Source organism: Rattus rattus, chromosome 6, assembly GCF_011064425.1.
Source record: "Rattus rattus isolate New Zealand chromosome 6, Rrattus_CSIRO_v1, whole genome shotgun sequence".
Lineage (NCBI taxonomy): Eukaryota > Metazoa > Chordata > Mammalia > Rodentia > Muridae > Rattus > Rattus rattus.
Genome location: NC_046159.1, coordinates 111,715,801 through 111,730,423, shown reverse-complemented (window position 1 = coordinate 111,730,423; position 14,623 = coordinate 111,715,801). Strand labels below are relative to the sequence as shown.

Genomic DNA, 14,623 nt, shown 5'->3' with positions numbered 1-14,623 from the left:
ATGACTGCTGAGAGCTACCTATCCCAGAAAACTTACCTGGTTGCTCTGGCACTAGAAAACAAACTGACAGGCCTTTCCAGAAGCTAATTATTGTGCCTGCTATTTGGTTCACTGACAAAATTGCTTGTTTGTAAGGAAGAAACATATTTGTGCATTGCTTTTTCCATTACCACTATTTCTATCATCATAAATAAGAATCAATAGGCCATTCATGTAGCATATGCTCACCACTATTTGTAACCTGAGTGTTGGCTGTACATCGGCTAAGCTGGGTACCCCAGTGTATTGGCTGAGCATTACAAGACAGCAAGACTATTAAATTTAAGGAGATGGTATTCATCTGTGAGCGCCTGGGGTAGGGAAGGGACACTGTTTGCCTATACAGATATAGCACAGTGCCTGGCACACAGTGGCTTATTCAAACAAATCAACTGTCGGATGATGAAACAGCAGGTGGATGCATGATGGGTGAAAGACTCGATCATTCCTTGGAAGGTCCTATGGGCATAAATAGAGTTGACAGGCCTTCTTGGGATAGTGTTTTGACAACAGGAAGAGTATTTATAATTCCTGGTGCAGAAGTAATTACAGAGTGTGCATGGAAAAACAGCCCACCTGTGAGCTGAGAGCTCAATCGTACGCACAGGTTCCTATGACAGTCACTCTGGGTCTTCACAAGAGAAAATGTTAGTAAGAGAAAGAAGGGGGAGAGACAGAGTGAGAGACAGAGACACAGAGAGAAGGAGAGACAGAGAGAGATGGGGGAGAGGGGGAGAGAAGGAGATGGGGAGATGGGGAGATGGGGAGAGGGGAAGAGTGGCAGAGGCTGTCTCTGAAGCACACCTCTTTTCTGCCTGTAGCAATCTTGCTGAACAAAGTAAAGCCACGCAAGAGACTTATGAGAGGAATGACAGAGAGAGCAGAAGGATGTAATGCAAAGACAATAGGAAGGATGTTGAGGCAGGAGCCAGGGTGAGAAGCATTCATGTGGAAATGTGTGGGACTGGGGACAAGGAAGGCACACTTCTGAGGGGAGTCTGGATGTCTCGGACTGGGAGACAGCAAGGCACTGATAGTGAGGGCAGAATGAGAGGGGCAGAATGAGAGGGGGAGGGAGGAAAGGTCACACAAGTGTGTACAGAATAACAGCCTTTTCCACTGACGGCATGGACAGGAGCATCCTTTTTCCCTTCTTGACAAAGACAAAGGGAATTTTAAGTAGGATTAAGTAGTGGTAGCTTTCAGAACTCCGCAGCTTTCAGAAGCAATAATAACTACATAATAGCTAAGTGGATGATGGGAATTGCCTCACTTGGAGTTTGGCCAGCATAGCAAAAGTTAGAAGCATTAACGCCTCTCTCTGAAAGCTTTCCCGAGACACTGGGGGGGGGGGAGGGATCATCTCCAAGAAGTGTGTGAACCACGTTAATGTTAGAAAGAGGATGCTCCTCACTGCTGGAAGACATTCTGTCTCCCGAAAATTAATAAGACATACTCAAACCCTGCTGGGAAGCGCATTCTTATCCATGTAAATATATTGCCAGTGTCACCCCCAACGGAAGCAAATTGCTATAGTCACCAATTACTATAGTCTAATATAAAGTTTTACTCAATAAATAAAATCCACAAGTGATCTAAATGGGAGAGGAAACCCTTGTGAATTCTTAGAGTTCCCTTTTCTCCTTGTAACTAGTAAATTTATGGGGGGGGGTGTTGCACATGTAGCAGTCAGAACAACTTGAACAGTCTTTTCTTTCCACCTTGTGGCTCTCAGGGATCCAGCACAAGTCACCATGCTTGGTGTAGGTGCCTTTTCCTACTGAACTATTTCTGTGGCCCAGAAGTTGAGCCTTTTAAAAGCCAATCTAAAAAATTAATCTTAGGACCCTGGAAATATTCACTCATGCAAACACAGTAAGTTTTTCCCTCAAGTATTTGATCACTAACATATTTTATCATTTTCTCTCATTCTCCAAAAATGGATTTACAACAATAATCTAAGACACGGATGACTTTTCTTGCAAATTGTAAAGTTTCACAGGTTACTTTCCTAAATGAAGTTAGAACATCATTCATTGTTTCTTGCAAAACAGAGACAAACAACTTCAGTGTCCCTTAAATGTTATTTGAATAAAATATTGACCCAGTCCCCTAAGCTACACTTTCCCCCAGCACTTAAACACCCATTTCCCTCCTTGCACTAAAAATAGTTCTGATTAAACAAATTATCACATTTAAAACAGTATCCAAATAATTCAAGGAAATAAGAAGCAGACTTGTCACCATGGCTGCCTTCAACAATAAACTAGTTCGGTATTTATGTCTGAAGGAAATACTAAGTATATGACATCTAAATATGTCAATAGTAGAACTTCATGTCTTAATTTACTTGGAAAATGGGAGTTAGGAAAACCTGGTGATTCTTCAAACATCCCATTAATAAAATATGTGATAGGTTAGTAATACATCTATGCATATACACCACAAGAAAAAATAAGTTTCTCTATTTCATGAACTCTCATAGTTTCACAGCCTCAGTCTAACCAAAAGGACTTGAGTTTGTGCAGGACCAAATAATAATATTCCAATTGCAGTGTAAGTGTGGGATGAGAATATGTCAGTGAGAAATTCTCTGTTATCATTTCAATCTGGATTGTCCTAACAGATTCACACTTTTGAACACTTGGTCCTCAGTTAACACAGCTAATTTGGACAGCCCTGAAAACTTTGGGAGGTAGGGCCTAGCTGTGGGAATTAAATCAGTAGAAGTGTATCCAGGAAGGCCAAAACCTATCTCCAGTTCCTTCCTTACTCACTGCTTCCTGTGTGTACCATGAAGTAAACCATCTCCTTCCCCACAGGCTCTAACCATATATTCTACCTCACGAAGGGACCAGAATCAACAGAGCCAAAGACTCCATTGGATTGACCACTCTGAAGAAACTGTGAATCAAATTACATTCGCCCTGGCTTTTACTGCTTTGGTTGGATGGTTTTTGTGTTTTTCATGGAGATGAGGAAAGTAATGGATACGCTCTCCTTATAAACCTTTACTAACCAGTCTTTTATTTCCTACTGCTCCTTATGAATCCTCTGCATATGACCTTTGCTGTTCATAGAGCAGCCTGTCACACTGGACCCCACGCCTTTCGCCAGAGGATCAATCATTGACTTCATCTGAATGCGTGCTCCCAAATTCTTCTGATGACCAGATATGCCCTGTACTTGCTGCAATGTAGTTGTCTGGACTTTATTAATGTCTAACTTAGAAATTAGCAAATATTAATCATTAAGTTGCCACCTCCTGTTATATATATTCCCTTATAATATCCTCCCCCAAATAAATTCTGTTGTTTAGGAATATTACCAGTCTCTTACTGCCTGCCCTGAAGTTTCTCTAGAAATTTCTCTTCTAATTTATATGGAAACATGCTGAAGTGCCCAAGCCTTTTCAAACCTTCATCTTTAAATTTTTCTCAGGTATTTCATTTATTTATTTGTCAAAGTCCGCTTAAGAGCATTTTTTCTTTTCTCTTCCTCTACTCTATTCTATGTTTAGCCATATGGTTTCTCTGTCTCTCTCAGACATTTTATCCCTGTTCCACATCTCTCTGCAAAACTACAACTCTATGCAAGGCGTCTTTCCCTCTGGATTGACTCCCCCTGTGCTGATTAAGGTCGTCAATGTTGTTGTTTATCAACTTGACACAATCCAGGATTAGGGGACAGGAAATCCCAATTAGGAAAATGTTTTCCTCAGATGGACCTGTAGGCAAGTCTGTTGAGTAATATCTTGATTAATAACTGGTGTTAGAGGACTTAGCCTGCTGTAGGTGGTCCTACCCCAGGGCACCCCAGGGTCCTTGCTTGTTCATGAGAGCAAACTGAGCAAGAAATAGCGAGAGCAGCATCCCTGCGTGGTCTTTCTTTCTCTTTCTGTGTCCATGTTCCTGCTGGAGTTCCCTTCCCTGGCTTCCTTCAGGTGGGCCATCTGTGGACTATGATATGGAAGTTTAAGTAGAAACAAACCCTTTCCTCCCTAAGTTGGTTTTGGTTCTGGTGAATTATCACAGCAACAGAAACCAACACTCAGACACCATCCTTGAATTTTCCATCATTATTCATCCTTTTCCTGTAAATGCATTTCTGTCCCTGTGTCTAATTTCACTGTATTTGAATTTCTAGTGAACACCTTATAGGGTCCTAGACCTTGTTTTGCCACCCACTGGGGAATTACATGGGCTGTATCAGAACTAAATCCAAGGTAGTACCAAAGCAATTTTTTTATTTTCTGATGTCTTCTCTGTCAGCTAATTCCATCACCATTTCCCCAGACTACTCTGTCAGAGATTCACCATGCAGGTCCTCCATCTTTTACCTTCTCTGTTTCAGTGCTAATCATTTACCCTGTACTAAGATACCTCCTAGAGTATCCATCTGTGTGTGGATACTGGAGGCCTTGGTGGTGACTACCTATCCCCAGGAATACAGATGAGTTCACAGACCTTCCTGCTTTACTCTCCTGAACTCTTGACCTGCTTATATTTCTGCTATAAGAATCTTCTTGATTCTTCTTGAAGTCTGTATCTGAGGAATTCTTCTGAGGGAATAGTCCAAGTCCCTTGGCCCATGAATGGGATGAAGCCCAAGCCCCTCCATTCTGGGAACTCTAAAGAGAAGTTGAAGAGCACTCTTAATTTTCCTTTCTATGGCCAGTGCTATCAAACTCTTACACTCTAGTTGCCAAGGGTTTTTTTTTCCTTTTCCAAACCAAAAAAAAAAGTTCATTCTCACTTTAGACCCTGCCATTTCCCTGTCTTTATCTGATTGACATCTTCACCTGACAGCAAGGTCACCTCGTGGGACTCACCTTTGTGCAAACTGCTACCCCTGTCCAAATCCATCCTGACTCACTTTTATATTCTTTTTTCTTTCATTTCTCCTAAAATTGTCTCAGGATCAGTATCGGTTTACTTTCATGTTTACTTAATGAGTTCCTGTCACCTCAAATGTGTGTGCAAATTCACAAACATGATTCTTGTATCACTTCCCCAATCTTGGCGGGGTAGGCCTAAAGTAAGATTCTTTTGTAATAATTTTTGCATCTTCATATTTTTCTTTCATATGTCTGTGCGAGCATTTAGTATATTCCCACTAGATGTGAGGTGGACAGAAATTAGGGTATCTCAAAAACTAAGTGAAGAGGGAAAGTCATGTCCAAATATTGTAGTTTTCAGTGTGGTTCTCCCTAATGATAGCTGAGAAGGTTTTTAATCATGATATTAATAATATTCTTTAAACATCATATCCATTGTGTTGTGTTAGTTTCTAATTATATTACAGATAAATGTTTACATTGACCATGTATTGTGAGCTTATTAAATTCACTGCTTAGTAGTAACCGCTAAGGTTCCATATCTGTTTCTATGTACACAATCACGTTATCTGCAAATAAGCATAGTTTTATCCTTTCCTTCAAAGAGGGACATTCAATGATGATTCTTTAAAATATAAGCTACAGAAACTAAAAGCATCAGAAATCATTGCTGATGGAGCAATAACTGTTACACTAGATGGAGTTTAATAGTATGATGAAGGAACACATTGTAATAGTTGAAAAATACGTGTCTTACAGCAACTTATGATCAATTTACTATGATATCTTGCCCATTTGCCTACATCCTATAAAGCACATTAAGGTACTTTCCCAGAAGACTCTTAAATAGTTGATTCAAATACAACTGAAATACCCTGGTGCTGCCCACATGGTATATTTTGGATGAATGATTGTTGGTAGAGTGTAAAAACCAATGTACAAGCTTCAGTTTATTGAGTGATGAGCTCATGTTCATCCTTGTGAAAGAAACAGGAGACACAAGAAGACATAGGATCCCCAATGTCCCACATTTAATGGCACAGAGAAACATTTTATTTCTTAGGTAAAGCTAAAACAAGTGTAACAAGAGAGACATATGAGTGTCTACCTGTGCATTTCTTTATGTGACTGTTCCTCTTCCCATGTGATCCTAATTTGCATCCAAAATTCTCCTCCCAAAATTCTGCAAACCACACATTTCTTCGATTATTAGCAAGAGTTCGGCTTCTAAAGTATCGATCAAACCCTGTGTTAGAGGAAAAAGGTATGATTTCAGTATTAATTCAAAATAAAAAAATACCACCTGAACTTTTGAAGAAGTGTTTTATTGTACAATATTTATAGCATATAATGTGTATATATACATATATATATACATATATATATATAATGAATAACTATTTTCTCTCTCTCCTAATGTGAATTGACACTCCAGACTTCACTGCACCTAAACTCACAACAATGTCTCTGTCTCCCGTATGTTCTCTTTTCAGTTAATTCAATAAGGCAGTTAATACTGACACAATCTTCTAGAGACATGGCTAAGTAGTCTAGCCACTTCTTTAAGCAAAAACATCTGAAAAGAATGCCTTACCTCAGAGGACACTGTTAAAGATAAGAATTTAAGTCATTGTCAAGAGTATTGGGAAGATATTTGGGAAACAGACCATTCCGTCTACAACTGTGCTCCAAATTTTCCTTGTTTCATTTATTTCAACATAGGGTCAGTTTGCAAAATGTATTCCATGTCTATTAATCACATAAGTTCCCTCCAACAATGCCATAACCATCACAAAACATCCACAAAAGTGCGCAAAAGTGAACTACAGTAACTAGCATCATGGAAATGTCTAATTGTATAATAGTGCTCTTAAATAAGAAAAAAAAATCTTTAAAGTATACACTTTTTATAAACATATAATGTTTGCATAGTGGAAATGACTACTGTGCTAACAGGGGTGGATATTCCATTCAGAACCAATGATGAGTATAAATGAGATTTGCTTTGTAACTTTAAATGTTTCATTCCTTTTTTTCCCCTCCAGTGTTACAGATCAAACCCAGAACCATAAACACCCTAACCAAGAGTTTCATGACTGAGCTATATCCCCAGCCTGCATCTGAATTTTGATTTGACTGGGATGAAATGAATTATCTTTATTGCATTCTTACCATCAATTGATGCTCTTTTAGGCAAAATTGTCACCGCCCCTTCTGCGATCTCCTCCTGCTGGTAGACAGGCGCTATTTTGGATCCCCAACTATCAGAGCCAATCCATAGAAAATGCCCACTCTGGTTTAATTTTTTTGCTGCTTCCAATATCCTCCTATAGGAATAAAAGGAAATAAAAATATGACATTTGGGGAGGGGGAAGAACTACATAACACCAGTGCTGCCGCCTGAGCATGTTGTCCAAATTTCATGTATCATGGAAACGTAACTCTGTGAGTCATATGGTAGGATTTCTTGGGGGATAATTAGATTTGAATAAGTCAGGAGTGTGGGCCCCAGGATGATAGAATAACCTTGTGAGCAGAGCCCAGCGTGAGATGTTTCTCTAACATGCCATATGATGCCTTCCATGCCTTCACACAGAAGACAACTCCTCATCAGCTGCCAAGAAGCAGCTGGGACCAAACAAGTTCTTTAGAAATGACCCAGTCCATACCCAAACAGGCTTCTTTCCTTATTTCTTTTAAAATTCCTGAGCTCATGGTATTTAGTGATAGCAACAAAAAGTGAACCAGAACAATCAGTTCTATAAAGGTAAATGCACTTGGTGGGTCATAGTTAAACAATTAGTCAATCATGCTAATTGCTTGAGTTTCAGCATCTCCTAAAGGAAATGCAGCAGAGACTCCAGCATGTGTTAATTGGGCTAATCCTTAACCTGTTCTCATCACACCCCCTCTCATTCTGAGGCATCTCATTTTGCTCAGTCCCAGGTTTTACTCTGTAGGCGTTGCCGACATAGAAATGAGGAGGCCCTTGGGTCTGAAGCAGAAGGTAGTCTGTGGGTGCAGAGGAGCCTAGTGGTTCCTGTGAAATCTCACCAACTTTTGACACCGTTTGTAAACTATGTTTGGAAAGGATGTGGGGCACAAATCTGATCCTGTATCCCGCAGGAAAGTAATCAGCACCTGATGTCATCCTCGTTGGCAAACATAATCACTGCGCGAGCGTTAGGTGTCTCCAGTAGGCGTTTGATAATTTTTTCGAATTCTCCAGGTCTTGGTTCACGTGGGATTTTCTGTGATTGAGCAATGCAAACACCACCTGTTTGAGGGGGAAAAATGTTTCAGAAAAAAAGTATTTATTTAATTAAACCTTGATGAGGTTAATTACGTTATAAAAGTACATGATTTGCTACAAAATACTGTTTCTCCAAACATTTGTCATTCTGGCCTATTGAAAGTAATTGTGTCTGTTTTTATTATAATATATCACTAAGTGAAAAACACCAATATGAGTTCAGTTTTCTTCCACAAATTTAAACTGTGTGTGTGTGTGTGTGTGTGTGTGTGTGTGTCAACAGTGATGGTTTAGAGAAGAAATGTAGCCTATGAAAAAATTCTAGAGATGGAAGGAGAAAGGGACCTTTTACATTTGTTTATAAGACTAAACAAGAGTGATAAAATTAATAAAACCTCTGACTGTATTGTGTGAGAGGCTACTCTTGAATAGCAAGATCCCTTTTCTGCTTTTCTTTGCTAGTATATTTCATTTAAATTTGTTTTGTTGCTAATAACATTGCTTCACTCTTCAGCAGCGCGTTGTGAAGTAATCTTCAAATATCTCCGGCAAAACTCAGCTATTCCAGCCCTCCATTGACTTAGACTTCCACCATACACATAAAAATAGCTATTTAAGCCAAAAGGAAGAAAGGGGTGAAAGGAAAGAAAGAGCAGGAGGATAAGGTACACAGAACTCTTATTTCATGCTTTCTTAAAACAATGAGGATCCAAAGAAAAGTGTAGAGAGGATTCTGCCTCCAAGATTGGATAGGGGTAGCAGAAAGAGCTTTTTTCTAATTGCAATGGAGCAGAGACAAGCACATTCTAACACTGGGAGAGAAAATAGAATTAGTTACAGGTTTTTCTATTGCATTGTAGATTAAATGGACTTTTTTGAGTCAGCTGAGAATTAAGTCACCATTTGTGACTCTGCTTCACTGGGCACAGGTATTTTTACTTCCAACAACTGACAATAACTGCAGCCACTCAAGGATTATTGGCTGCCATTATAGCTTATGCATTAGATTCTGAAAAGTCTGTGTAATCTAGGAGACACCGTACAATCTGGAGACAGATACTATAATGAACTACAACTTCCATTGGTGTAATAAACTGAGGGATTATAGAAATACTTCATGATATGGGAGCAAGGAAGAAAGAAAATGAGCGATTGAAAAAGTCAGATTTCAACACACACACACACACACACACACACACACACACACACACACCACAACACACCCCTAACTATGTGGGGAATGTGAAATATTTATAATAGAGTACAAGGAGTGAATGAGCCTAGCTTCATGCCAGCCTAGAGTATAATTGGTAAAAGTTGAAGTTGGAAAGAATGGCCAGGTACAGAACATGGATACATTTGTCAGCCATATGAAAGTCTTTATATGAAATATCCATGCATTGGATCCCCATTATGAGGGTATTGAGTCAAGATTTTGGATAGGGGACTGAGTAACAAGGGTTGAGTTCTCACACATAGAATTAGAGTCCTTTCTTAAATTCTAAAGTTGTGAAGGAGGGAGAGAGAAAAGAGAAAGAGAAGGTAGCCAAAAAGGAAAGAGATGGTAAGAAAGAAGAAGAGAAGGTAGGAAGGAGGGAGTGAAGGAGAAATGAAGACGAGAAAGAGGAGAGAAGGAAGAAGGAAGGAAGAAAGGAAGGAAGAAAGGAGGAAGGAAAGAAGGAAGGAAGGAAGGAACAAAGGAAGGAAGGAAGAAAGGTCACAGAAAGAGGGGAAGAAAAAGAGGAAGCAACATGAGAGACTAGGGAATTCGCTTTTACTCCAGGCCATTTGAGAATGTGATACAAAATCAATTGCCTGTGAACCGAGGAATGAGCCACCAGAACAACCAATCATTCTCGCACCCACATCTTAGACTTCTGTTTATAAGTCACGAGCCCAATGTAATTTATTACCAAAGCTTGGCTGAACTAAGGCATTACATAATTCAGACTTTACCCAGAAAAAAAACAAGAATTCATTAAAAGCTAATAATAAAGAGGTAAGCTTTGCTTTAGGAAGAAAACTGAACCTAGCAGCAGACAGCCAGTTGAGTGTGTGTGATTAGACGCAATGTGTACAGCAGAAATGAATGAGTATAATCAATAAATAATGATTGTTTTTCTTATATGTTTGAAGATATTAAAAACCATCCACGAAGTATAAATGTACTTAGTAATCTTATACCACATTCCTCAAGAGTAGAGCTGTTTATCACCAATGAATCAAGCCAGGCTGTGGCCTATACTTAGCCAGCCTTCTGGTGTACCAGTAAGAGTTATAGTGATCAACTCATTACACAGCAAATGTTTATTAGGGTTCTAGTATTTGCCAGGTATGTGTAGGGCATGATGGTCAATAAAATGGACATGGCCTCCACCTTCATCGAATTTTGAAATACAATTAAATCAGGCTTCATACAAATAGAAAGAAGTATGTAAGTATGGGTTAAGCAAGCCCTATAAAGAAGTAAAAGGCTGGTATAGTGGTCAGGAAAAACTACTCTGAAGTGGTATAATCTAGTTGGCTTCCAAAGGCTGAAAGATTTGTAGAGAATAGTGTGGGAAATGACAGGAAATGGCTGATAGAACCAATAAGTGAAGGGTAGGGAAGCCAAATCTAGATGGCCCAAAGGAAACATTGCATCCCTGAACATGGTGTTTTATGCATGAAAATGGATGAGATTTATTGATATAGAGTGAGACTCAAAGAGTAAAGAATGGAATCAGGCTCCACTCTTCTGCCACCTTTCCTCTATCTCCATCAGACTCCTGAACCATATAGGTAAGCTTCCCTTCCTCACCCATCTTCCCTGCTCTCTGAGCCCTCTGGGTCAAATGAACCTACCCTGAGCAGCCTGCCATTCCAAGGGGACATCCACTCTCCTCCCACCTTTCCACCCCCCTTTATTGAACCTGAGGCTCCTGAAACATACAGAACTACAGGTCTGGAACCATACGTCCCAAAATATCCATCAGAGGCCTGCTACACCAGGGTCATCAAGGCTAACCTCCCCGTCCCAATACCTACTACAATAAAGAACATCCAGGGCCCAAACCAACCAGATGGCTTAGATCCTCAAAAGAACACTATCAACAAGCACCAAGGGAATTTGACACCTCCAAGCATAGTTACTCTGCCACAGCAAACTCTGGATATCCAATACAACTGAAAAAAAGAAAAGAAAAGAAAATCACCTTATATTTCATTTTATAAAGATGATAGGGGTCTGTGCAGAGGAAATAAATTCTTTAAAGAAAATACAGGAAAATACAATTAAAAAAATAGAGGTAATTAAAGAAGAAACAAATAAATCCTTAAAGACATACAGAAAAATATAATTAAACAGATGAAGGAAATAAATAAAACTGTATAAGACTTAAAAGTGGAAATAGAAGCAATAAAGAAAACACAAACTGGAGAAGGAAAACCTAGGGAAGATGATAGGAAGAACAAAAGAGAGACTCTCAGACATAGAAAATATAATTGAAGAAATTGATACATGAGTCAAAGAAAATGTTAAAGCTAAAAAATTCCTGACACAAAACATTGAGGATATCTAGGACACCATGAAAAGACCTAACCTAAGAATAATAGGAATAGAAGAAGAAGGTGAAGAATACCAGCTCCAAGGCACAAAAAATATTCTCAACAAAATCATAGAAGAAAACTGTCCCAATCTAAAGAAAGAGATGCCTGTAAACATACAAGAAACTTAACGAACGCCAATTAGACTGGACCAGAAAAGAAAATCCTTCCAGCACAAATTAATCAAAACACAAAATCTACAGAGCAAAGAAAGAATATCAAAAGTGGCAAGAGAAAAAATTGGGTAAAATACAAAGGCAGACCTATCAGAATTATACCTGACTTCTCAACAAAGGCTCTAAAAGCTACAAGGACCTGAGCAGATATCCTGCAACCTCTCAAAAACCACAGGTACCTAACTATCACCATAGATGGAGAAAACAGGGTATTTCAAGACAAATCCAAATTCAAACAATATCCACAAATCCTTCCCTATAGAAAATACTAGAGAAAAACTCCAACCCAAGAAGGACAACTACATCCAAGAAAACACAGGAAATAAGTAATTTCAATCAGCAAAAACAAGGAACACACACACACACACACATTAACACCACCAACAGCAAAATAACAGGAAATAACCATCATTGGTCATCAATATCTCTCAACATCAATGGCCTCAATTCTCCAATAAGAAGAGACAGGCTAACAGAATGGAAGCAAAAACACCATTCTGCTGCATACAAGAAACACGCCTCAAACAGAAAGGTAGACATTACCTCAGAATAAAGGGACGGAAAAAAGTTTTCCAAGAAAACAGATTGAAGAAGCAAGCTGGAATAGCCATTCTAATATCTAATAAAACAGATTTTCAGGGAAAATTAATGAAAAGAGACAGGGAAGGACACTTCAGATTCATCAAAGGAAAATCTTTTTCTTTGATGATATCTCAATTCTGACCATCTCTGTCCCAAACACAAGGGTGTCCACATTTGTAAAAGAAACATTACTAAAGCTTAAATCACACATTGAACCCCACACATTAATAGTGGGAGACTTCAACACCCCACTTTCACAATTCATATCATCAAGATAAACACTAAACAGAAATAATAAAACTAACTGACATTTGGAATGAAATGGACATGAGACATCTGTATAATATTTCACTGAAACACAAAAGAATATATCTTCTCAGCACCTACTGGATCCTTCTGCAAAATTGACCATAGAGTCAGTCACAAAGCAAGCCTCAACAGATGCAATAAAATTGAAACAATGCTTTGTATTTTATCAGACCACCACGTACTAAAACTGGACTTCAACCACGACAGAAACACTCAAAAGCCTACACACTCAAGGAAATTGAATAACTATCTACTCAGTGATCTCTGGGTCAGGGTAAAAGAAAGAAAGACTTCTAGAACTCAATGAAAATGAAGGCACAACATGCCCAAATTTATGGGACACAATGAAAGCAGTGCTAAGAGGAAAGGTCATAGCACTAAGTGCCTCCATAAAGAAATTAGAAAGTTCTCATATCTGCAACTAAAAGTATACCTGAAAGTTCTAGAAAAAAAAGAAGCAAGCACACCAAAAAGGAGTAGGAGGCAGAAAATAATCAAAATCAAGGCTAAAATCAATCAGTTAGAAACAAAGAAAACAATACAAAGAATCAAGAAAACCAATAGCTGATTCTCACTTAAAAATGGGGAATAAAATAGTCATAAGATGCAGAAAGAGGAAGGGTATTGGGAGGGAGGGGCAATGGGGAAGGAAATAGGGGTTCAGGATCAGGTGTAGGGAAGGACAGGAGAAATGGCTAGATGGCCATGAAAATGTGCGGAAATCTGCAACTGACAGGTGTAAGGAGGTAGGGGACATCCCCAGGATAAAACTGAGACCTGGAATAAGGAAGGCACCCAAGAATCAGTGGAGGTGACCTTAGTGATGTTAAGGATATGGAACCTGAAGGGGCTACCTCCTGTAGCCAGGCAGGAAACTCAGTGGAGCAATAGAGACACTAACCCACCCACAGAAAATGTCATTTTCAATTCAAAATATATCCTGTCCACAAGAAATGCAGGCATAGGAGATGAAGCAGAGACTGGGGAAATGGTCAACCAGTAACCCACCAACCATCCCAACTTCAGACCATCTTATGAGCAAGTACCAATCCCTGACACTCTTGATGATACTCTGTTATGCTTGTAGACAGGAGCATGCTGTGCTCTGAGAGGCTGCACCCAGCATCTGACTCTGACAGATGCAGACACCCACCACCAAACAATGGATGGAACTTGGAAACTCTTATGGAAGAATAGAAGGAAGGATTGAGGACCCCAAAGGGGATAGGAACTCCACAGGAAGACCAACAAAGTTAACTAACCTGGGCCTTCTGGGCTCTTTGAGTCTGAACCACTAACCAAAGTACATACACATTGGCTGGACCTAGGCCTCCCTGCTCATATGTAGTAGATGTGCGGCTTGGTCCTCATGTGGTCCTGAACAACTGGAACAGGGGCTGTCCCAAAAACTGTTTTTTGTATGTGGGATATGTTCTTCTAGTTGGGCTGTCTTGGTTGGCCCTAGTGGGAGAAGAAGTGCCTAGCCTTGCAGAGACTTTAAGTGCCAGGTTTGGGGATTAGAGGGGGGAATACCCTAACGGGCGCCACCTACTCAGTGGTGCAAAGGGGATGGAGAAATATTAAGGGAGGGGTGACTAGAAGGAGACAGTAAGAAGAATATAAAGAGAATGAATAAAAAATACAAAATTTAATTATTAAAACAAAAAAGAATGGAATCAGAAATCCCATGGATGTGGTTATGGGAACCATGCTGGGGAAGAATGAGTAAGGCCATTCCACTAAACAGAGAAAGGACAGAACTCTGGTAGAAGTTCTGAGCTACAGTCAATGATGCTTCGTGCTGGTTTAATGATGCAAAGAATGAATCAACAGGAAGCCACC

At 39.5% G+C, this 14,623-nt stretch overlaps 1 protein-coding gene across 1 annotated transcript in view; it reads right to left on the bottom strand.

Annotated features, from left to right (window-relative positions):
* Grm8 (glutamate metabotropic receptor 8) overlaps positions 1-14,623 on the bottom strand; it is an 805,433-nt gene that overhangs the window by 448,193 nt on the left and 342,617 nt on the right. The window contains exons 3-5 of the mRNA XM_032906859.1: positions 8,018-8,153; positions 7,049-7,203; positions 5,985-6,122 (exon numbers count right to left, since the gene is read on the bottom strand). Coding sequence (XP_032762750.1) covers positions 5,985-6,122; positions 7,049-7,203; positions 8,018-8,153 — 429 coding nt within the window. The remainder of the gene's footprint in view (positions 1-5,984; positions 6,123-7,048; positions 7,204-8,017; positions 8,154-14,623) is intronic.